The sequence below is a fragment of the Nycticebus coucang genome, chromosome 17 (genome assembly GCF_027406575.1).
Source record: "Nycticebus coucang isolate mNycCou1 chromosome 17, mNycCou1.pri, whole genome shotgun sequence".
Lineage (NCBI taxonomy): Eukaryota > Metazoa > Chordata > Mammalia > Primates > Lorisidae > Nycticebus > Nycticebus coucang.
Window position 1 is genome coordinate 15,135,032 of NC_069796.1, and position 25,962 is coordinate 15,160,993.

At 38.4% G+C, this 25,962-nt stretch overlaps 1 protein-coding gene across 1 annotated transcript in view; it reads left to right on the forward strand.

Moving 5' to 3' along the window:
• The window catches only part of LVRN (laeverin), an 87,234-nt gene that overhangs the window by 55,183 nt on the left and 6,089 nt on the right, over positions 1 to 25,962 (forward strand). The window contains exons 14-19 of the mRNA XM_053567146.1: positions 3,447 to 3,600; positions 5,311 to 5,405; positions 7,119 to 7,226; positions 8,142 to 8,309; positions 8,522 to 8,659; positions 20,556 to 20,631. Coding sequence (XP_053423121.1) covers positions 3,447 to 3,600; positions 5,311 to 5,405; positions 7,119 to 7,226; positions 8,142 to 8,309; positions 8,522 to 8,659; positions 20,556 to 20,631 — 739 coding nt within the window. The remainder of the gene's footprint in view (positions 1 to 3,446; positions 3,601 to 5,310; positions 5,406 to 7,118; positions 7,227 to 8,141; positions 8,310 to 8,521; positions 8,660 to 20,555; positions 20,632 to 25,962) is intronic.

Here is a 25,962-nt window from a genome sequence, read left to right on the forward strand (position 1 = left end):
ATCAATTTCTCCCTGTGTGAAGGCACCGCTGTTCTTCCTGTCACCAAACCTGAAGCCTCAGAGGCCACCTTGATCCCTCCGCTTGCTCTGTCTCTCATGCACACCCAGTCACCATGTTTTATCTGTTCATTCTTGCGAAGTCTCTTGGATTCTCACCTTACTAGTTTCACTGGTCCACACTAAGCCAAGCTTTTGTCCTCTTTTACTGCCCTATTAAATCGGCCTTCAGCCTTCAGTTCTTTTGAGTTCTATTCTGTCTTCTTTAGCACTACTGCAAAAAAATTGTTAGGCATCAATTTTATCATGTTATTGCAGTTGTTTAAATGTCTAGAATGCCTTCTCACCAATTTAAACTCTTCATCCTGACATTCAAGGATCTCTACAGGTTTGCGTCACTTTACCTGTTAGCCCCTATCTCTCACTGTACACAAAAGAAATCCCCTACCTCTGTTAGGTTGGTCTGCTCATCACACTGATTTCCATCTTATCTCCTTTGTCCTGGGTTGGGGTCCTCCTTCTCTATCCATTTTAATCCTACCCATCCTTCATTGCTTTTCTCAAGTTCCTCTTCCATGAGGACTTCCCTGACTATTTCTTCTTTTTCAAGTGTACGTTTTCCTTCTTTGCTACATTACTTTATTCATTGCCTTTTCTGGGACTTTTCATTAACAGCTTCTTATGCATAAATCCCAACTCCTCACTAAATTTCCTCAACGGTAGGCAAGTGTGGTGTCATGCTACTACAGGCATACCTTATGTTATTGTGCTTTGCTTTAATGTACTTTGCAGATAAATTGTTTTTTATAGACTGAAAGTTTGTGGCAACTCTAAGTCAAGCAAATCTGTTGGTGTCATTTTCCAGCAGCATGTGCTCACGTTGTGTCTCTATCACAGTTTTGTAATTCTTACAGTATCTCAAATTTTTTCATTGTTGTTAATCTGTTATTGTGGTCTGCCACCAGTAATCTTTGATGTAACTGTTGTACTTGTGAGTGCTGTGAGCTACACCCATATAAGACAGCAAACTTAATCAAGAAAGGCTGTGTGTGTTCTGACTGCTCCACTGACCATTATTCTCGCTCTCTCCCTCTTGTTGGGCCTCTCTTTTGCCTAAGTAACAACAATATTGAAATTGTGCCAATTAATAATCCTACAGTGGCCTCTAAGTGTTCAAGTGAAATGAGGAGTACCATATCTCTCACCTTAACTCAAAAGCTAGAAGTGATTGAGTTTAGTGAGGAAGGAACATCAAAACTGAGATGAGCCAAAAAGCTAAGCCTCTTGTGCCTAACAGTTAGCCAAGTTGTGAACATAAGGGAAAAGTTCTTGAAGGAAATTAAGAATGCTACTCCAGTCAACACGCAAATGATAAGAAAGGAAGACATCTTTATTGCTGATATGGAGAAAGTTGAGTTGTTTGGATAGAAGAACAAACCAGTCATAAAATTTTCTTAAGCCAAATCCTAATGAAGACTGACAGAGGCAAGGAAGGTGTAGAAAAAAGTTTGAAACTAGCAGACGTCAATTCATGAGGATTAAGGAAAGAAGCCTTCTCCATAACATAAAAGTATAAGGTGAAAGGGCAACTGCTGATCTAAAAGTTGTTGCAAATTATCTAGAAGGTCAAATTAAGATAATTGATGAAGATGACTGTTTCAATGTAGGTGAAACAGCTTTCCATTGAAAGAAGTCATGTAGGATTTTCACAGCTAGAGAGAAGAAGTCAATGCCTGGCATCAAAGCTTCAGAGAGCAGGCTGCTTGTCTTGTCAGGGGCCAGTGCAGCTGGTAACCTTAAGGTGAAGTCAGTGCTCATTTATCATTTCAGAACTTTTAGAGCTCTTAAGAATGATGCTAAATCTCCTTTGCATGTGCTATATAAATGAAATAACAAAGCCTGGATGACAATACATCTGTTTGTAACATTGTTTGCTGAACATTGCAATCCCATTCTTAAGACCTACTGTTCTGGAAAAAAAATAAAAAGATTCCTTCCAAATATAACTGCTCATTGACAATGTATTTGGTTACCAAGAGCTCTGGTGGAGATGGACAAGAGAATAAAGTTGTTTTCATGTCTTCTAACTTGGTATCCATTTTGCAGTCCACAGATTATGGGGTAATTTCTACTTTTAAACCTTATTATTTAAGAAATACATTTTGTGAGGCTATAGCTGCCATAAATAGCGAGTCCTCTGATGGATCTGGGCAAAATAAATTGAAAACCTTCTATAAAAGAGTCACCATTCTAGATACCATTAAGAACATTTGTGACTCATGGCAAGAGATCAAAATAGCAACAGGAACAAGAGTTTGTAAGAAGTTGATTCCAACCTTCATGGAAGACTTTGAGAGGTTCAAGACTTCAGTGGAGGAAGTACCTGAAGATGTGGTAGAAATAGCAGCAGAACTAGGATTAGAAGTGGAGCTCGAAGATGGGACTGAATTGCTGCAATTTCATGCTAAAACTTGAATGGATGAGAAGTTGCTTCTTATGGATGGGCAAAGATGTTTGGTTGATTGAGATGGAAACTCCTCTTGTTTAAAATGCTGTGGCAGCAAAGAATTAGGAATAGTACGTAAACTTACTTGGTAAAGTGGTGGCAGGGTTTGAGAGGATTGACTTCGATTTTAAAAAATATTCTACTACGGGTAGAATGCTATCAAATAGCATCGCATGCTACAGAGAAATCTTTCATGAAAGGAAAAGTCAGTAGCTATAGGAAACATCATCGTAGTCTTATTTTCAGAAATTGTCACCGCCACCCTTACACAGCCACCACTCTGATCAGTTAGTCATCGTCAAGGCAACACTTTCCACCAACAAAAAGATTATGGCTCTCTAAGGGCTCAGATGATCATTAGCAGTTTTTAGCAATAAAATATTTTTTAATTAAGGTATGTACATTGTTTTTTAGACATACATATTACATATTTAAATTTTACAATATAGTAAACATAACTTTTATGCACTGAGAAATCAAAAACTTCCTGTGACTTCCTCAGTATTACGATGTTTGCTGTATTGTGACAGTCTGTAACCACCCGACCCACAATATCTCTGAGGTATGCCTACAGTTGCTATGCCCACTAGTAGCTGGCAGAGCATTAGATAATGACTTTTAATTAATACTTGCTGAATGGAAATTATAGTCTCATAATACTTCATACTAAATGCACAATTATTCTACTTCCTAATAATTAGCATGGATTTTCTATAGTCCTCAAGACTTTGGCCACTTGAAGGTACCAAACTGAAATGGAAGGTCTGTCAACATTGCTTAGGTTCTTCTTATCAATAAGATGGGATTTTTACCCTGTATCTTTTTAATTTATTTACATACCTTATTGTAGTCAGGCATTTTAGCATGGAACAACCATCAAATGTGTGTAAATCCTTTAGTAGGTAAAGGTTTTTTGAGTCTGTGGTTTTTTTTAACCAAACAGAAACAATTATGTTGAGATTGAAACAGCACTTGATTTAACCAAGTACCTTGCTGAAGAAGATGAAATCATAGTATGGCATGCTGTCTTGGTAAACTTGGTAACCAGGGATCTTGTTTCTGATGTGAACAACTATAATATATACCCATTATTAAAGGTAATTTCATTCTTTGTTATGTAGTTTTTTCTTTATTTCTCTTTTCATATCCTAGCTGGCATCTATAAGACAGGTCTTTCCCATATATATAAAAATATATATGAGTTTTCTTAGCAAAGGCTGGTTATTCTTGGAAGAAAATACCTTAATCATAAACCTGGCCTAGGAGTTTAGAAAATGCGTATGAGTAGAGTTTGGAAAGGTACTAAATTCTTGGTGAAACAGGAGTATGTCCTAAGAAACCAGAAGTAGCAGATGGAAGTGGTATGCCTTTCTTTTCTTTCTTTCTTTCTTTTTTTTAAGAAAAGGATAGTATTTAGTAGAAATTATTTCCGTAAGAGATTTTTAGGTAAATAAAATGATTCTAACAATCTTGTTTTCATAATTACAATACTCCGATCTCTAGGACCAGCCTACAGATATATTCTAGAAAAAGTAAAAGTTTTGTGCTGATCTTGATGTTAGGAAGAGAAAGAGGAAAATTAGAATTCATGAATGAAGAAATAAGATGCCATCATAAATGAAAAATTATAAAAGGGGGGAAGTTCCATTATTAGATATCAGACAGTAATCATAAGAAAAATGGCACAGTCAAAATCAAAGCATAAGTTAGGAAGCCCTCTACAGACAGTTAGGGGCCACCAGCAAACCAGAAAGTATTTTAGGGGATGATTTCAAGTGAGTTTCTGGGTCACTCTGAGGGAGAGATCACAAATATCTCTGGATTCTAGACTTTGTTTTTTCCTAATGTCCAAAGTCCTGATGGGAACTTAGTTGAGCACAGGATGGGACCAGTAGAAGAAGTCACTTAAATGTTTGAGGGATTGAGTTGCCTAATTGATAATGTCCGATGACTGGTTCTGGGAAAAGAAGTAACAACTGGCCTGGTGGCTCAAGCCTGTGAGGGAGGATTGGGAGGCTGAGGTGGGAGGATCCCTGGAGGCCAAGAGTTCTAGACCAGCCTGTGCAATAGCAGGAGCCTGTCTCTACAGAAAATTTAAAAATTAGCCACCTCCTCAGGAGGCTGAGGCAGGAAGATTTCTTCAGCCTAGTTATTCGAGGCTGCAGTGAGCTATGATCCAGCTGCTGTACCCCAGGTACAGACCTGTCTCAAAAGTACAAAACAAAACCAAAAATACCTAATATTTGTTTTTAAAGAATTTCCATGAATAACATCTAGTGTTTTCTTAGAGGTATATTAGTAAATGTCTAACTTGTCTAACTTTTATAATCTTATATTTACCAGCAGGTAGCTCAGTTGAAGAAAGGTTATTTTATGCACTTCCATTTACATAGCACATAAACCAGTTCTTCTTTTTTTTTCTTTTTTGAATGTAGAGAGGCTATTTGATATTTTTACATTTTCTTCTCTATTTTGAAGACAACTAAAAATGTTGGAGTGATATTCAATGTTAATAATTGCTAATATTTTTTGAGTTCTTATTAAATGCCAGGCAGTGTGCTTACATACATTGTAACTATTTATCTTCAGTAACACTATAACATTGGTATTATTGTAAACCACACTTTACAAATAAGGTACTGAACTTGGAGAGGTTAAAAATAAAACAGTTGCACATTTAGTAACAGATAATTTCTGAAGAAGTATCTGCCATTTTTCTATTCATGTCATTTTAGGTAAATACAAATACAGTGAAAACTCCGCATTGTGAGCCAGAATTAACAGTGTATCTCCTTTATTGTTTACAGAAGTATCTACTGACAAGACTTAACTCCACGTGGAATATTTATTCAACTATAATTATTGAAAATGTGGCGGCCTTGCAAGATGACTATTTAGCTCTGTGAGTATGTTCTAAGCAGTGATAACTGAATAACAGGGATTCATATTTACATAAAATCTTAACACCCTTTATTCACTGAGAGATTTTGTATGCTATTTGAAAACAATAGCTCAGGGATTCGTGGGCCCCATGTACTGTGTGGAGAAGCACATGTGTGTGCACCCAGGAGCTTACAGCTCTGTATTCTCAAAACTCAATAGTGTGTCCTGCTATTGAAGAAGGGTTGTACTAGGCAAAGCTAATCTCCACCAGTGAGTTGAAGGGCATGGGAAAGCCACAGGGGAAAGTCCTCTCTGTGTATTATTATTGTTAATAGGAATATCTGCAACTATGCAAACTAGAAAAGATAGGTTGACAGTGATAGATACCAGTTACCTCCATGTGAGCATGGGTGAGTATCACTAGCTATTTTCAGGTCAATGCTTTGGTGAGAGGAGTAAGCACATTGTCACGAGGGTCCCAGAAGGCCAAATGGGCTATGGCACCTGTGACCTTCCTGTGACCCGAGTTTGTGGATGTAGGCTGGGTTTCTAGATGTGGGGAGAGAAATTGTAGCCAACATAATACAAGGGAGATACCTACTACTTCTAGTCAACATCGGCTCAAATCAATTTAACCAAGAAAGAAATGCAAAACATACAAAGTGTGGTAACTCTCAAGTGAGAGTAGAAATTTTAGTGTATAAGGTGTGACTGGAAGGTTGCAGAACTGAATAGACAAGTAAATGGATGACAGGGAGGTTAACCATGTGGATCCTCCTCTGTCCTAAATTGGACTGAAGTAACTGCTTTTTGTGGGGCCAGTTCTCTTCAGAGCAGCCCTGGGGAGTTAAATTGCACATCACAGGACTCTTGTTCTTGCTGTAGCCAGCCTGGGGTCAGGATGGGTGGGGACAGGCAGCGAGGATGTAAATGAACGCCCAGAACTGTCACCCGCCCTTGGACGTTCATTTCTGCTTATCAGAAGGTCAGGCCAGGCTGGATTGAAACTGGAGGGTGAGGCAACAGAGATTTGGCTTTTGCATTTTCTGGAAATTTATGAGCAGTTTGGGTTTCTTCACTCTTGACCCCAAACTTGGAGAGGGCAGGGAGCTGCACTGCAAGGCCTTCCTTACCAAGATTTATTCTTCTTCTTTTCTGTTTCCTTTTGAACTCATTTTGTTTTAAGCCATAATATGTATGCCTGCTCAGCTATGAGAACAAAGTAAACCAGCCAGATTTAGTAGGACAAGAAAAAGACACTTAATCAAGGGAAAGTAAAGGGTTGAAGGGGAGAAATAAGTGATTCCCTTTTCATTTCTTGCACAGAGAAAGAACTTGATTTTTAAGACTATTAAGTCAGATATTGTAAAGTCACTTTGTATCAATAGGAACATTATTATAAAATGGAGGAATAATAAATTGACAATAGATGTGGACATGTCTACACGCACCCTGTGTGTTGGAGGGAGATGAAGCACGGTAGTAATTTATTTCTAACTTTCAAAAACTACTAGTTCAGGAGCTTTTTTGGTGGCTGTGAGCCTCTCAGAAAATATTTCTCTAAATCTAAAATATATTTGTTATCTAAAAAAGCAATTTTTTACAAACAAACTTGATGCTATTAAAAGGATGCTTTATAATATCCATCCTTTTGTGAAACGTATTCTTGGAGGCAGAGAAAATGAAGGTGGTTTTGCAAAATAAACTGTTTTTGTTTGACTTTTCCATCAAGAATATCCCTGGAAAAATTTTTTGAAACTGCATGTTGGTTGGGCCTTGAAGATTGTCTTCAGCAGTCGAGAGAACTCTTCAGAAAATGGGGGAACGATCCGCAGTATGAGTAAGAGTGGTACCGTCATCTTCCCTGTTTCTCTCCTATTTTTGCACTAAAAATTTCTCTTTTTGATGTTTTCTCTGTGGGAAAGATCGTTTTGCTTTCACCTTGTTAATTTCCCTCTCCTACTATTCTTTTCAAATATCTTTATTATTTTTTATTTTTTCAAATATTTTTAAAACGCTTGCTTCATATAGGTCTGTGCATAACAACAGAAGCTTAGAGCTTACACGGTGAATCATCACCCTCATCCAGCAGCTGTCATTGTCAGGGCTTTCTCCCCCAAAGCATTTACTTTTAACTCTCCGTGCTTACTGAGAATCTTAGTAGGTTGTTCTTTACAATTGTTTATTACCATTCTGTCTGTGGGTGCGTGACAGCTCGTCTCTCTCTTCCTGAGTTTGCAGTGTCACTGAGAGGTCACACTGTGACTCTGCCATTTGATTGTATTACCTCTACCATCCTGCTTCAGATGGACTCTTAGGAAATGTGATAATGAGCTACAACACCAGACTTGTATCCTGAACATACCCTGTACTAATTTACTTTTTTAGTTTCTAAGCTAATCTGATGATCCTGAACATACCCTGTACTAATTTGATTTTTTAGTTTCTAAGCTAATTTGATGATCCTGAACATACCCTGTACTAATTTGATTTTTTAGTTTCTAAGCTAATTTGATGATCCTGAACATACCCTGTACTAATTTACTTTTTTAGTTTCTGAGCTAATTTGATGATCTTTTCCCATAGAATTAATGCAAATGACAGCTCCCACAATTGTGTCTCTAGATCCCTGCTTTTGACTTCTATATCTAAGATCTCAAATTTTTTTTCTAGATTTATACTTGTAATATATGACAACCTGGATAAACATACAACTTAACTACTAGGAAAAATAATTGCATGTTATATCTTACAGAATACCTTATCCGATTCAAAGTGTGATTTTATGTTACGGCATTGCCTTGGGGAGTGATAAAGAATGGGACTTTTTGTTAGATGTGTACACTAACACAACTGAGGAAGAAGAAAGGATTCAACTTGCTTATGCAATGAGCTGCAGCAAAGACCCCTGGATTCTAAACAGGTGACCATGGTCAGCTCACCCTCAAGTTCCTGATGGAGGAATACAATTAACAAATGACAGGGAGAAAAACAGAAACGGGCTCGTGTAAGAATTAAAGCAGTGCCTATCTGTACCTCCCTAACTTGGGACCATGGAGTTTTAATCCTGGTTATTTAAATTAACTCTTTATATTGGAGGTTAGAAACTTAATTTTTGCAAATGCACTTTTGCAGATATTTGGAGTATGCCATCACCACATCTCTGTTCGCTTTCAATGAAACAAACGTAATTGAAATTGTGGCAACATCTGAAGTTGGCCGGTACATTGCAAAAGACTTTTTAGTCAACAACTGGCAAGCTGTGAGTGAAAGGTAAGAAGAAGACTATGAGGTCTCTTTTATTTAGGTCACTGGTTTGGTGCTAGAGGCTCAGCTTTATTCTGGCTAGGTCAGCAAAGTACTTTGACTGGGAAAGTAAGGTTTTTCCTGTTTTTAGTCTCACCATGCACTAGCTCTGTTATGGAAGAGTAAGTCACTTATCTTTATTTAGTTTTCACTTTCTGAACGAAAATGGATATGTGTGGGACACTAGTTACTTCTGTTTCCCCATTGTGCCCACTAAAATATTTGTCTTAAGAGATTACAGCGAGTCATATTTTCTGGTATGAATGTGTATCAGCTGTTCATTTATTTTATCCCAATGTCATCAAGAAATAGTGCTCGTTTAGGGTACTGGTCTGACTATTGCTGACATCTTTCGTTTGTCAGATTCCCTTTACATGTCTGCATTGACACCTTTTAAGATTAAATAAGCTCACTCTGTAGGCCCTCTATTGGTAAGATCTACATTCCCATACAGATATCAGATAGCACACCCTGATAGCTGGTCTTTGAATCTAGAACATTACTTGACCATACATTCTCAAGAGCCCCAAATTAGTGTGTCCTACACATGCATACATAGTTGTATCCACGCACATAGATTAGGCAGAGACAGCAGTAGCCAACAGTTCCTATCACCTGAAAACACTGAAAAGTAAGAAAATACTTTCTGTAAATAAGTTTATCCCTTTAGAACAAAAGTACATTTAGAACATAAATGTTTAAGAATGTGGATATGGTTTTCTTATAGAGAAAGTAATCCTTTTATAAACATTAAGCCCTTTTACAACACCAAAAGTTATGTTTTTAAATCAGAAATTAAAAATGTGTAGGTGAAAGTTAATATGTACCAGACCGTTTCTGTGGCTCATTGTGGAACACACATGGCAGAGCCATGCAGAGATCATTGCCCCCTGGTTCATTGCCTCAGAGGACTCTATAAACTCCTTACTTTTCAATGAATCCCTAACACCTGGAGGGTAAATTATGTCTTCCATATTTGTTTAAGTCATTAAAGATAATTCTATCCTGCCTTAGCCCTACCTTCCACTGGGAATTTGGAAGTTGGGTTTTAAAGCAGAATTATTTACACAGGTCCCCTTATTCCATGAGGTTTCAGGGACTCAAACCTCATAAGATTGTCTGTTGGTTTTTGTTCTCTTGCCCTGGATCTTATAACAAAAGCTCTGTCACCATGGTCTGTGAAGCCACCTGTTCCCTTGCTGCATACTGATCTTGCCCAAAGTCACTACCTTCACCCATAGTCCTTGACTTTTCTTCCAGAACCTCCTGCTGATCTCACTAGCAGCAATTTTGGGATTAGAATGTAGAGAGAACAGCTTCTTTAACAAATAGGTCATGATTTGCCAGAGGACCCAACTCCTGACTAGTTACGTAGTTCTTTGTATAGCAGAATATTTAATTATCATTTATTAAATAGTTCTGTTTGACACAATTATTTATATGTCACTGGTCCTCTTGTAATGATAAAGATAGTGTAAAAGTGTAAGTAAAAAATAAATTTTATATTAACTATGTGAGAAGTACTTATACAGAATTTCCTAAAATCGGACTGAGGACCAGGAAGAGAGCGCTTAGATTTTCTTAAGTGTGTTCTGCTGAACGTTACTCCCGAAAGATGAGGATGATGAGCCTTCTGGGAACAAGCAAGACTATAGTTCACTCACGTTCAAAACGGTTTTAACCTTCACGTTTGCAAACTCACAGTATATTTTAGCATTACAAATGCTCTAACACAAAGCCCCGCAGAAGGAAACTTGGAGTTTTTCCACATATTTTGAACACCTAGCATCTTACAGAAGCAGTTCTTCTGAGCTCCAGCTTGGGATGTGCTGATATAAACAAAGTGGTGTTTGCCAGCAGACCAGTCGTTCCAAAAGAAATACAGTGAAGAGAAATAAAAATTTCCAGCTCTCTTATCTGGAACTGGAACTAAAACATCTATTTATTGTTTGCTTATTAGTTAACAGGCAAGCCTTGGTTTCTTCTGTAAAATGACAGATGTTGTATTTGATAAATTCTAAGGTTCTTTCTGATTAGAAAAAAGAAAACTTTAAGTTCAGTTCAAGCTGTTATGGGGGCTGTAAAGTGATTAGGATCTGCCGTCTGGTAAATGCTATCAAAGAAAGATGGCAAGGGCTTTGGAGATTTAGGGGCAAGAAATGTGAGTGTGATTTGAACATGCAGCCCTGGAAAACTACTTCTGTCTATACAGAGGAGGACACTGGGAAATACCTGGAGGCAGGACTGGGAGGCTGACTTAGGCCTGGTGGCAATAACTGAGTGGAATGTAGAGCCCTGGATAGGAGGAGCTAGAGATAGGAAGATAATTGGGGGTCAGACAGAAGGACAGGTGATAACAGGGCTTGAATATCATGCCAAGAAGTTTTATTTTGTGTATCCTTCATTGGTGATCTCCTGTTTCTAACTGGCATAGTATGCAAGGCACAGAGCAGTCATGTCTGATGGTGACAGTGTGTTGAAGCCATTGGGACACTTCTAGAATTGAGAGGACAGAGCAGATACAGAGAACAGTACAGTAAAGTGTGGTTTCTTCCTCCGAGAATTATGGAAAATGAGTCTTCATTATTTTCCTTAGTCTTTTTATTTATTGTGTTTTTAGCTTTTTATTTATCCATTGGAGACATGTTGTGTCACAGAGTTAAGACCACGAAATCTAGAATCAGATCATTCTTAGGTTGAGGAGCCTGCTAAATGCGTGACCTTAAACAAGATTTTTAACCTAAGCTTCAGTTTCCTTATTCAGCAATGAGGATGATAATAATTAGGTTTTAGGATGATTCGATAATGTGCTATTTGTAATGCTTTGCATACAATAAATGCTTAATATTCGTTATAATTAATATAATCTTACTGGGTTGATATGAAATATAATCTGTTTCATTACAGGAGTCCTTATGTTAATCAGTTTATTTCTTTTTCTCAGTATGTGATTTTCTATTTTATGATATTGATAACAATTCTCAACAGTGTTGGAATGCCATGATTAGAATGACAAAACTTGCCTTAAAGTTTTAAAATAACATGTTTACATATGCAATAGTTTTCACAACCATCTGTAAAATAATTACCAATTAATAAGCAAGATTCGGAAGTTAAATAACTTACCTAAAGTCAGTGCCTTTATAGAATAGGAGGACCTGAGAGAGAGCTCATGTCTCTGGCTGGGCTTCCCAGCTCTCTCTTACTTCCTGCCATGCTAACTTTTTAGTTACCGATTTAATGAGAGTACTACTGAAAATTACTAATTTTTTAATATGTTCCTGACACATTTTTAATAATGTTATGTCTTTTAAACATTTTGAGATGCCAAGTTTTTTTTTTTTTTTTTTAAGAGACAGAGTCTCACTTTGTTGCCCTTAGTTGAATGCTGTGGCATCACAGCTCACAGCACCCTCAGGCTACTGGGCTTAGGTGATTCTCTTGCCTCAGCCTCCCGAGTAGCTAGGACTACAGGTGCCTGCCACAACGCCTGGCTATTTTTTGTTGCAGTTTGTCTGGGGCCGGGTTCAAACCCGCCACCCTTGGTATATGGGGCTGGCACACTACTCACTGAGCCATAGCTGCTGCCCGAGATGCCAAGATTTGTTTAGAGGTTTGAAATTTGTATTGCTTAGAAAGATAACATATGTGACTTATTTATCTGAATTTCAGAAAAATTTTTAAATAAATGAGGTAGACTTCCAGTTGGATTCTTTAAAACATTAATAAGCTATTTATAAACTGGTAAGGATGAACTATTTGTAACAGATATATTTTTTTCAGTAACATTTCAAAGAGATTGCTTTCAAGTAAGAAGGCCAAAACATATCTCGAAAATAACTCCTTTTGAATTTGACACAAACAAGAAGGCAGGAAGCGTGCCAGGTACTCTAACAGGTGTTTCCAAATGCATCATCTCACTTGATCTCCAGACCGATGCTTCTAGATGTATGTTATTCTCCATTTTTACAATTTATAAATTGCTCAAGGTGACATCAAACCCAGCCCTCCCTCCTGGAGTAACCCTTCTGGGTTTGGTGGAAATTCACACGGTTAGTAACAGAGGTAGGTTTCCTCTGTTTTTCTGCTTTTCTTTTTTAGGTTGGAACTTGGTTTCTTTGAAATTCAAATTTCTTAAGTCATCTTACAGGCTTTTTCTACCTGACCAATTAAAATGTAGAACTAAGAAATATCTCCTGTGAAATATCTCCCCTGCTCCATAGAAACAGGTTTTCTCACCTGAATTAAATGCTGACTGTCTGTTGTCCTTCACTTTGGTCAAGTTCACACAGCTTAAGTTACCACTGAGAACTTAAAAAAAACAAAAGGGCCATTTTTCTCTTGCTCTTATTTGTATATTATGCCAAAGTTAACTCTTATAATTTTTCATTTCAAGTATGTATTTTTGAAGTAAATCAATTGTATAATATTAATTATCAAGGCTGTTCAACTTTTTCTTGTTTGGTCCATTATAATAACTGCATTTCAATTTTTATTTCCTTTCTTTATTTTATTTTATTTTATGTTTTTATTGTTGGGGATTCATTGAGGGTACAATAAGCCAGGTTACACTAATTGCAATTGTTAGGTAAAGTCCCTCTTGCAATCATGTCTTGCCCCCAATAAAGTGTGACACACACCCAGGCCCCACCCCCCTCCCTCCTTCCCTCTTTCTGCTTCCCCCCCCATAACCATAATTGTCATTAATTGTCCTCATATCAAGATTGAGTACATAGGATTCATGCTTCTCCATTCTTGTGATGCTTTACTAAGAATAATGTCTTCCACGTCCATCCAGGTTAATACAAAGGATGTAAAGTCTCCATTTTTTTTAATGGCTGAATAGTATTCCATGGTATACATATACCACAGCTTGTTAATCCATTCCTGGGTTGGTGGGCATTTAGGCTGTTTCCACATTTTGGCGATTGTAAATTGAGCTGCAATAAACAGTCTAGTACAAGTGTCCTTATGATAAAAGGATTTTTTTCCTTCTGGGAAGATGCCCAGTAATGGGACTGCAGGATCAAATGGGAGGTCTAGCTTGAGTGCTTTGAGGTTTCTCCATACTTCCTTCCAGAAAGGTTGTACTAGTTTGCAGTCCCACCAGCAGTGTAAAAGTGTTCCCTTCTCTCCACATCCACGCCAGCATCTGCAGTTTTGAGATTTTGTGATGTGGGCCATTCTCACTGGGGTTAGATGATATCTCAGGGTTGTTTTGATTTGCATTTCTCTAATATATAGAGATATTGAACATTTTTTCATGTGTTTGTTAGCCATTCGTCTGTCGTCTTTAGAGAAAGTTCTATTCATGTCTCTTGCCCATTGATATATGGGATTGTTGGCTTTTTTCATGTGGATTAATTTGAGTTCTCTACAGATCCTAGTTATCGAGCTTTTGTCTGATTGAAAATATGCAAATATCCTTTCCCATTGTGTAGGTTGTCTCTTTGCTTTGGGTATTGTCTCCTTAGCTGTACAGAAGCTTTTCAGTTTAATGAAGTCCCATTTGTTTATTTTTGTTGTTGTTGCAATTGCCATGGCAGTCTTCTTCATGAAGTCTTTCCCCAGGCCAATATCTTCCAGTGTTTTTCCTATGCTTTCTTTGAGGATTTTTATTGTTTCATGCCTTAAATTTAAGTCCTTTATCCATCTTGAATCAATTTTTGTGAGTGGGGAAAGGTGTGGGTCCAGTTTCAGTCTTTTACATGTAGACATCCAGTTCTCCCAACACCATTTATTGAGTAGGGAGTCTTTCCCCCAAGGTATGTTCTTGTTTGGTTTATCGAAGATTAGGTGGTTGTAAGATGTTAGTTTCATTTCTTGGTTTTCAATTCGATTCCAAGTGTCTATGTCTCTGTTTTTGTGCCAGTACCATGCTGTCTTGAGCAGTATGGCTTTGTAGTACAGATTAAAATCTGGTATGCTGATGCCCCCAGCTTTATTTTTGTTACAGAGAACTGCCTTAGCTATACGGGTTTTTTTCTGGTTCCATACAAAACGCAGAATCATTTTTTCCAAATCTTGAAAGTACGATGTTGGTATTTTGATAGGAATGGCATTGAATAGGCAGATTGCTTTGGGAAGTATAGACATTTTAACAATGTTGATTCTTCCCATCCATGAGCATGGTATGTTCTTCCATTTGTTAATATCCTCTGCTATTTCCTTTCTGAGGATTTCATAGTTTTCTTTATAGAGGTCCTTCACCTCCTTCATTAGGTATATTCCTAGGTATTTCATTTTCCTTGAGACTATGGTGAAGGGAGTTGTATCCTTAATTAGCTTCTCATCTTGACTGTTATTGGTGTACACAAAGGCTACTGACTTGTGGACATTGATTTTATATCCTGAAACATTACTGTATTTTTTGATGACTTCTAGGAGTCTTGTGGTTGAGTCTTTGGGGTTCTCTAAGTATAAGATCATGTCATCAGCAAAGAGGGAGAGTTTGACCTCCTCTGCTCCCATTTGGATTCCCTTTATTTCCTTGTCTTCCCTAATTGTATTGGCTAGAACTTTCAGCACTACGTTGAATAGTAAAGGTGACAGAGGACAACCTTGTCTGGTTCCAGTTCTAAGAGGAAAAGCTTTCAGCTTTACTCCATTCAGTAAAATATTGGCTGTGGGTTTGTCATAGATAGCTTCAATCAGTTTTAGAAATGTGCCACCTATGCCTATACTCTTCAGTGTTCTAATTAGAAAAGGATGCTGGATTTTATCAAATGCTTTTTCTGCATCTATTGAGAGGATCATGTGATCTTTATTTTTGCCTCTGTTAATATGGTGGATAACGTTTATAGACTTGGGTATGTTAAACCAGCCTTGCATCCCTGGGATGAAGCCTACTTGATCATGATGAATGACTTTTTTGATGATAAGCTGTAATCTATTGGCTAGGATTTTGTTGAGAATTTTTGCATATATTCATGAGTGAGATTGGTCTGAAATTCTCCTTTTTGTTTGGGTCTTTTCCTGGTTTTGGTATCAGGGTGATGTTTGCTTCATAGAATGTGTTGGGGAAGATTCCTTCTTCCTCAATTTTTTGTAATAATTTCTGCAGTACAGGAATAAGCTCTTCCTTGAAGGTTTGATAGAATTCTGGAGTGAAGCCATCTGGGCCAGGGCATTTTTTGGTTGGAAGCTTTTTTATTGTTTCTTTGATCTCAGTGCTTGAAATTGGTCTGTTCAGGAGCTCTATTTCTTCCTGGCTGAGTCTAGGGAGAGGGTGTGATTCCAAATATTGATCCATTTCTTTTACATTGTCAAATTTCTGGACATAGAGTTTCTGGTAGTATTCAGAGATGATCTCTTGTATCTCTGTGGGATCAGTTGTTATTTCCCCTTTATCATTTCTGATTGAGGTTACTAGAGATTTTACTTTTCTATTCCTCGTTAGTCTGGCCAATGGTTTATCTATTTTATTTATTTTTTCAAAAAACCAACTCCTTGTTTCATTAATTTTCTGAATGATTGTTTTGTTTTCAATTTCATTGATCTCTGATTTGATTTTGGATATTTCTTTTCTTCTACTGAGTTTAGGCTTAGATTGTTCTTCTTTTTCCAATTCCATAAAATCTCTTGTGAGATTGTTGATGTGCTCTCTTTCTGTTTTTCGAATGTAGGCATCTAAAGCGATGAATTTTCCTCTCAAAACTGCTTTTGCAGTATCCCACAGGTTTTGGTAGCTTGTGTCTTCATTGTTGTTATACTCAAGGAAGTTAATGATTTCCTGTTTGATTTCTTCCTTCACCCATCTGTTATTCAAAAGAAGATTGTTTAATTTCCATGCCTTTGGATGGGGTCGAGCATTTTTGTTAGAGTTGAGTTCCACCTTTAGTGCCTTATGGTCTGAGAAGATACAAGGTAAAATTTCAATTCTTTTGATTCTGTTGATATTTGTTTTGTGTCCCAGGATATGATCAATTTTGTAGAATGTTCCATGGGGTGATGAGAAGAATGTATATTCTTTATCTTTGGGATGGAGTGTTCTATATGTGTCTATCAAGCACAGTTGTTCTAGGGTCTCATTTAAATCTCTTATATCCTTGTTTAATTTCTGTTTAGAGGATCTGTCCAGCTCTGTAAGAGGAGTGTTAAGGTCCCCTGTTATTATGGTATTATCAGATATCATATTGCTCAGACTGAGTAAGGTCTGTTTCAAGAATTTGGGTGCATTTAAATTGGGTGCATAAATATTTAGAATTGAAATGTCTTCTTGTTGTATTTTTCCCTTGACCAATATAAAGTGACCATCTTTGTCTTTTTTGACTTTAGTTGCTTTAAATCCACATGTATCTGAAAATAAGATTGCAGCTCCTCTTTTCTTCTGAATTCCATTTGCCTGAAACATTGTCTTCCAACCCTTGACTCGGAGCTTTAATTTGTCTTTTGAAGCCAGGTGTGTTTCTTGCAGACAGCAAATGGATGGCTTGTGTTTTTTAATCCAGTCAACCAATCTATGTCTCTTCAGTGGGGAATTCAATCCATTAACATTTATTGAGATAATTGATAAGTGTGGTAGTATTCTACTCGTCTTATTTTGTGAGAGTCCATTGCTTAGTTTATCTTTTGCATCAGTGTGGAGGTTTGGTTCTGTCCTTTAATTTCTGAGTTCTTACTTTGCTGCTGATCCATTGTGGTGGTCAGTGTGCAGAACAGGTTGAAGTATTTCCTGTAGAGCTGGTCTTGTGGCGAATTTCCTCAATGTTTGTATATCCGTAAATGATTTGATTTCTCCGTCAATTTTGAAGCTTAGCTTAGCAGGGTACAGAATTCTGGGCTGGAAATTGTTCTGTTTAAGTAGATTAAAGGTAGATGACCATTGTCTTCTTGCTTGGAAAGTTTCATTAGAGAAGTCTGCGGTCACTCTGATGGATTTGCCCCTGTAGGTCAACTGGCGCTTACTCCTGGCAGCTTGCAGAATCTTTTCTTTTGTCTTGACTTTGGACAGATTCATCACAATGTGTCTTGGGGAAGCTGGGTTAGAGTTGAGGCGACCTGGGGTCCGATAGCCCTCTGAAAGCAGTGTGTCAGAATCTTTGGTGATATTTGGGAAATTTTCTTTTATAATATTCTCTAGTATGGCTTCCATTCCTCTGGGGCATTCTTCTTCCCCTTCTGGGATTCCAATAACTCGTATGTTGGAACGCTTCATAAAGTCCCATAATTCTGACAGTGAACGTTCTGCTTTCTCTCTCTTCTTTTCTGCCTCTTTTACTATCTGAGTTATCTCAAAAACTTTGTCTTCTACCTCTGAAATTCTTTCTTCTGCATGGTCTAGCCTGTTGCTGATACTTTCCATTGCATCTTTAAGTTCCCTAATTGACTGTTTCAGTTCCTTCAGCTCTGCTATATCCTTTTTATATTCTTCGTATCGTTCATCTCTTATTTGATTCTGTTTTTTAATTTCCTTTTGGTTATTTTCCACTTTATTAGCAGTTTCCTTCATTGTTTCCATCATTTCTTTCATTGTTTTCAACATGTGTATTCTAAATTCCCTTTCTGTCATTCCTAACATTTCTTTATAGGTGGAATCTTCAGCAGTAGCTACCTCATGGTCCCTTGGCAGGGTTGTTCTGGACTGGTTCTTCATGTTGCCTGGAGTTTTCTGCTGATTCTTCCTCATGAGTGATTTCTTTTATCTGTTTCCTTGCCCTAATTTTCCTTTCACTTCCTCTTGCTCTTTAAGTTCTTGAGCCTGTGGAGTAAGGGTTACAGGACCAGAAGGGTGAGAAGGTTGAAGAGCAAAAAAGGGATGAAAGAAAGGGGGACCGTGTGATAAGAAAAAAAAAGAAAAATAGAGAAAGGAGAGGGGGTGGGTAAAAGGAATATTGACAAAAAGAAGAGAGGCACAGAAAGAGGGAGACAGAGCAATATAGGTTTACAGTTGGGTACTTTGATACAACCTTAAAAAAAAACCACCTTCTGGGGGTGCCCAGTTGGGTGGTTCCCTTGAGGTCAGCAGCTCTTTGCTAACCTGATCAGACACAGTACCCCACCTCCACCAAGTAGAGAGGAAAGACAAAAATGCTATAAATCAAACCAAACAAGCAAACAGAAAACTTTATGGGATAAAATTGGGTGGAAAACCAAATAATAGCGGTAGAAACACTAACAAAAATGAAGTTCTAATTATTGAAATAGGCAGCAATGGGAAATTATAATTAAACTAGAAAAATTGAGAAAGAAAAAGGATCTGTATGGAAAAGGTTGAACTTAAAAAAGGAAACAACAATCCACAACATCAAAATAAACAAAAAAAAACCCCAACCAAACAAACAAAAAAAAAAACACAACCAAAAACAAAGCAGTATGTATATGTTATTGAATATTGTCTGGGCAACACGTGGTCTTCTGGGGTATGAGATGTTAATCACAGTTCTGATATGACTGGAGGCTGCTAGTTTCTCAAACCCAGCAGGTAGACACCCTAAATCTCTCTTCAGCCCACTTAAAAGGGACTTTGAACTTGTTCACTTGCTGAGCAGAATCTTTCCCAGGGAAGTGCTTGTCGCTGGAATTACTGCTGAAGTGGCTATCCACTTACCCTGTGTGCCAAAACTGGTCTCCCTCTGCCCCCGAGGGTTAGGGCTGCAAGGCAGCCCAGACCCTGCCCTTAGGCTACTTGGTCGCTGGGTTACCAGCTCCCACCCAATTCTAGCTCTGCGACCCTGAGGGCGGAGCTTGCCGGGGCAGATTGCTCACAATGGCTGCCTGTGACCCAGAGCCAAACACTATTAGCTCCGTCTGGCTCAGCGGCTCAGACTGGGGCCCTAGACAAAGGCCAAAGTTCTCCGCACTCCCGCTCAGTCTCTCCCCAAGGCAGTTCAGCTGAGTGCCAAGTCCAAAGACACCAAAACAGTTCACAGGTAAGGCCTTTCTGGTTTGCAGTCTCACTGCTACTGAACTTACAGTTGCGGGCGGGTTTAGACGGATTGAACACACGCGACCACTTGCCGGTTTTCCACTGTTTTAGTCCTCCTCTTGGGGTCCAGAAGTCTCTCGCTGACTCCCTGTATCCTCTCAGGGGTGATGATAGGCAGATCCCACCAGCCAGAGATGCCTGGAGTCCTATCTCCCCAGACTCACGGTGCCCAGATGCAAGGAAGCTGTTACTCGGCTGCCATCTTGCTCCGCCTCCACAAAAATCTTAATTCTTTATTTCCTTTTTAATGCATCCAAATGTCCTTTATTTCCTTTTTTAACTCAGCAGCTCTTTGATCAGGTAAGTATCTGCTGGTTTTTCATAGCAACATCTCATGGTTTTTTTTCTTAGATGGTTTTTGTTGGATGTTCAAGGTCACTAAAGAGAAAGTTTCAATTACCATCCTCCTTGGAAGGAGCTCACGTAGCACCATGGCACTTAGCCTGCAGTGATCACCAGCATTTTGAGGATATTAGAAAATGTGCATCCTTTCTCTGAAAAACATGCACAAATACACAATTTTAAATACACTTTCAGGGTGCTTTAGTCAGCAGCTCTGAAATTGATCTGTTATTAATTATTTTTTTTAAGAAGTATAATTTTCGTATTTATTTACTCCCTTAGACATTTTTCTTAATTTAAGACATGCAACTTATATTCTAACTACTTCATTTAAAAATATAAGTATAATCATTTTAAGAACTTTGTACATTAAATAAAACTTTTAAAACTATGTGTTACACAAATCAGTGTTTAAATATTTATCAGTAATAGAATTTTTTATTAAAAGATGAAGCTAAACTAGTTCATATATGTCTTTGGCATAGATTTGAGAGATAGGAATTAATAGGGGCTTAGCATTGATCTGCTGTATAAACTATCGCATAATCTTGCAAAATGTTTTCCACTCCTGATTAGTATCTTTTTGCTCTGTAGGTATGGAACACAATCGTTGGTTACTTTAGCATACATAATAGGGAGAACCATAAGTACAGATTCACAGATCATGGAGGTAAGTAAATATTGTGAAATATAATGGTAACTTGGAAACCACTTTTTATGTAATTTGGACTTCCTAAAATTAAAAATATGGTTATCTGAATTCTTACCTTCTATGCTTCTATTGGTGTTATGTCACTGTGAAGAAAGTGTATTTGAATTGTATCCTGACCCTGAAATAGAGAACACCTGTTAATGGAGGTTTGGACTCCATCCTTTCTCACCTGAATCACTGCAGTAGGCACTGCCCTGGGGTCCCTATCCCAGACTGGTCTTCCCTCCATTCTATCCTTCCCATTGCTGCCAGGCAGTGCCCTGTTCCCAAAGCTAGAGTAGTCTTTAGAAGAAATTTTAAAGTCTTTTGAATAGCACAAGAGATGGGCCTTTCATGACTTGACCCCACCTTACTGTCTGGGCTGCATTTTTACCCACCTTACCATGGAGTGCTAGAAAGCAGGAGAGACAAACAGACACTTCAAACACTTCCCCTCTGGTTATATTGTACCACTTGTTGATTTTCTTGAATTATCATGTTATTTCACATTTTCTGGACTTCAGAAACACTCTCTCTTCTGTCTGTGGACTCCTACCTATCCCTGTTGTTGGCTGGATAATTCCTATTCATCTTTTAAGATGATTCCTAGGATGACTGGGGAGCATGGAGGAGGAGAGGATATAAAATTTTGGGAATTTTTTTAAAGAACTAATTTACACCCTGTCCTGCTCTATGCTCCCCAGTCATGCTATGAATATATTTATCACAGAGCTTACTACTGCGTTATACTATAATCAGTGTGTAGATATGCCTACCCCAAAAGGCTACAGTGAACTCCTATCTTAGTCATTTTGGGCTTTGCTTTCCTTTGGACTAAATTTCTTATTAGATGAACTTTCTTAGTGGCACAAGGAGGATCCTTTCTCACTCAGCTTCAAGTTTTCCACCGGAGAAAGACTTTGGTTGGTCCTACTTGGGTCACATACACCAATCACTGTGTCCAGGGGAGATGAAATATTCTGAATAGTCCTTCCTGGGTCATGTGCCCACAGGAGTCAGCCCCTCTCCCAAACCACAGGCACTGGGAGTAGGAAATGAGTTTTCCTTTAAGGAAAAAATGGATACTATAAGCAGAAAATAAAAAGGGGGACAAAAGCAGATGTCTACAGGAAGATACATACATACAAAATGAAACAAGAATAAAATATACATATAACCTTCACACTCCCAGTAGCATAGGTAAAATTATTAATAGGATGATTTATAGTACTACAGGTTGGGAAAGATGTAGAACAATTGGAACTCTTTTACCTTCTGGGGAGAATGTAACATGGTACAACCACTCTGGAAAAAAGGCATGTTTTTATAATGCTTATCAGAGACTTATGACCTAACACTTCCATTTTTAGGTGTTTTAGAAATAGAAACCTGTGTGTACACATAGACTTGTACATAAATATTCATGGCACCTTTATTCACATTAGCCCAAACCTGGAAGCCATCTAAATATCCATAAATAGTGAGTGAATAAGCAAAATAGAGTATTTCCACACAATGGAATGCTATCCTAAAATAAAGAAGAATAAATTTCTAGAGGAACATGGATGAATGTCAAGGTGTTATGCTGAGTAAAAGAAAGCAGTCATATTCTAGAAAATGCAAACTAATCTAGGGTGACAAAAGGTAGGTTGTGGTTGCCTGGGATGGGGGTGGGTATGGACTATAACAGGGCCCAAGGAAACTTTTTTTTGGCAATGGAACTGTAGTGTATCTTGATTGTGGTTGTAGTTTCAAAAGTGTTTACACTGGTCAAAATTCATTGACTTGTATAGGTTAAATAGATGGAGTTTATTGTACATAAATTATATGCCAATAAAAAATAATTCAAATTAAACACCAGGGCCGGGAACTGGAACTATATTAATAAGAACAGGAGGGTCTGACCCTCCCGGACCTCTGGAAGAGCTGCGCCAGGACCCACAATCGTCACCCTCCCAGACCCAGTAAGAGCTGCTCCGGGAACCGTGATTGGTACCCTCCCGGACCCAGTAAAAGCTGCACCGGGACCCGCAACATCACCCTCCCGGACCCTGGTAACAGCTGTGCCGGGACCCCTGATGGGCACCCTCCTGGACCTCTGGAAGAGCTGGACCCGCCCAGACCCAGTAAGAGCTTCACCAGCCTGCTACCCCACCCGCCTGGCCTCCCCAGGCCCTGACAAGGAACTCCGGCAGCCACGCAACCCCATGTCCTCCCTCCAGTACCCTCCCTGCCTCCACACAGCCCGCTCATCTGGCCAGGGACTCTGGTTGCCTGCCTCTGCATGGAGCCCTTCTCCTGGCCAGAGACTGCTGGAGCCTTGGGCCCTCTGTGCCAAAGTCACTGGGCGCCAGGCACTCCCAGAACCCTGTGCACCATCCCCCCACCCTGTTGCTGGATCCGGGGGTGTCACACTCTGGAGCTGCTCCCACAACCAGAACTCCCTGGCTGGGGCAGTCCCAGAAGAGTTACACAGGGTCACTCCCTACAAAGATCCAGCAACAATAGAGTGATTCCCCTCAGGGTATAATCTCAGAGAGACACCACCCTAACTCTGAGGAAGGCCAGAGGAAAGGTGAAAAACAATCATGAGATGAAATCAAAGGAAAAACACTGGCAATATGAATAATCAGAGTAGATCAACGCCCCCAAGGAACAATGGGGCAGACACAGCACAAGATCCCATGCACAAACAAATAGCTGAGATGTCAGAAATTGAATTCACAATCTGGATAGGAAATAAGATAGAATTAGAATTCCAAGCAGTAACCCAAAAGATGTCTCAAGAATCCAACAAATTCAAAGACCAAATGACCAAAGATTTTGACACATTGAGACAAGAAGTTGCAGCCCTCAAAGATCTGAGAAACACAGTAGAATCCCTCAGTAACAGAATGGACAAGCAGAAGAAGGGATTTCTCACATTGAAGACAAAGCTTTCAAAACTCCCAAACTCTCAGAGAGGAAGAGAAATGGAGGGCAAAAATGGATCACTCTCTCAGAGAGCTCTGGGATAATTCTAACAAAACCAATATTCGTCTTATAGGGATCCCCAAAAGCGATGAAGTGGTTTCACAAGGCACAGAGTCTCATCTCTATGAGATTATGAAAGAGAACTTTCCAGACATGCCAAGAGATTCTGAATTTCAGATAGCTGACAGTTTCAGAATTCCAGCATGACTCAACCCAAATAAGACATCCCTCAGACAATTCATAATCAATTTCACTAAAGTTAATATGAAGGAGAAAAATTCTGAAAGCAGCCAGACAAAAGAAAACCATTACCTACAAGGGGAAGAATATTAGAATAACTGCAGATCTCTCTGCTGAAACCTTTCAAGCTAGAAGAGGATGGTCATCGACTTTCAATCTCCTAAAACAAAATAACTTTCAACCCAGGATCCGGTACCCAGCTAAACTGAGTTTCATTTATGATGGAGAAATTAAATACTTTAATGACATTCACATATTGAAGAAATTTGCCATAACTAAACCAGCTCTCCAGGATATTCTCAGACCTATCTTCCATAAAGACCAGCATAATCCTCCACCACAAAAGTAAACCCACCCAAAAATTTTGATCAAATTCCAACTTCCGCAGCTGCAAAAGGATCAGAAATGTCCACCGAACTCTCAAAAGGCTTATCAATATTCTCAATTAATGTGAATGGTTTAAATTGTCCTCTAAAGAGGCACAGGTTGGCTGATTGGATACAAAAACCCAAGCCAGATATCTGCTGCATACGAGAATCTCATATTAAAAGACAAATATAGACTCAAGGTGAAGGGATGGTCATCTATACTCCAGGCAAATGGAAAGCAGAAAAAAGCAGGCGTTGCAATTCTATTCGCAGATGCAATAGGCTTTAAACCAACCAAAATAAGGAAGGATAAGGATGGACACTTCATATTTGTTAAAGGTAATACTCAATATGATGAGATTTCAATTATTAATATTTATGCACCCAACCAGAATGTATCTCAATTTATAAGAGACACTCTGACATGAGCAACTTGATTTCCTCCAGTTCCATAGTAGTTGGAGATTTTAACACCCCTATAGCAGTGCTAGATAGATCCTCCAAAAAGAAGCTAAGCAAAGAAATCTTAGATTTAAACTTAACCATTCAACATCCGGACTTAACAGACATCTACAGAACATTTCATCCCAACAAAACTGAATATACATTCTTCTCATCAGCCCATGGAACATACTCCAAAATCAACCACATCCTAGACCACAAATATAACCTCAGCAAATTTAAAAAAATAGAAATTATTCCTTGCATCTTCTCAGACCATCATGGAATAAAAGTTGAATTCAATGACAACAGGTATCTGCATACCCATACAAGAACTAGGAAGCTAAATAACCTTATGCTGAAGGATAGATGGGTTATAGATGGGATTAAGAAGGAAATCACCAAATTTTTGGAACAAAACAACATTGAAGACATGAATTATCAGAACCTCTGGGATACTGCAATGGCAGTCCTAACAGGGAAATTTACAGCACTGCAAGCCTTCCTCAAGAAAACGGAAAGAGATGAAGTTAATAACTTAATGGGACATCTCAAGCACTAGAGAAGGAAGAACATTCCAATCCCAAACCCAGCAGAAGAAAAGAAATAACCAAAATCAGAGCAGAATTAAGTGAAATTGAAAACAAAAGAATTATACAATAGATCAATAAATCCAAAAGTTGGTTTTTTGAAAAGATCAATGAAATAGATAAACCTTTGGCCAACCTAACCAGGAAAAAAAGAATAAAATCTCTAATTTCATCAATCAGAAATGGTAATGATGAAATAACAACAGACCCCACCCCTCAGAAATTCAAAAAATCCTTAATGAATATTACAAGAAACTTTACTCTCAGAAATATGAAAATCTGAAAGAAATCGACCAATACTTGGAAGCACGCCACCTACCAAGACTTAGCCAGAATGAAGTGGAAATGTTGAACAGGCCTATAGCAAGTTCTGAAATAGCATCAACTATACAAAATCTCCCTAAAAAGAAAAGCCCAGGACCAGATGGCTTTACATCAGAATTCTACCAAACCTTTAAAGAAGAACTAGTACCTATATTACTAAACTTCTTCCAAAATATAGAAAAAGAAGGAATACTAACCAACACATTCTATGAAGCAAACATCACCTTGATCCCCAAACCAGGGAAAGACCCAACAAGAAAAGAAAATTATAGACCAATATCACTAATGAATATTGATGCAAAAATACTCAATAATATCCTAACAAACAGAATCCAACAACACATCAAAAAAATTATACACCATGACCAAGTGGG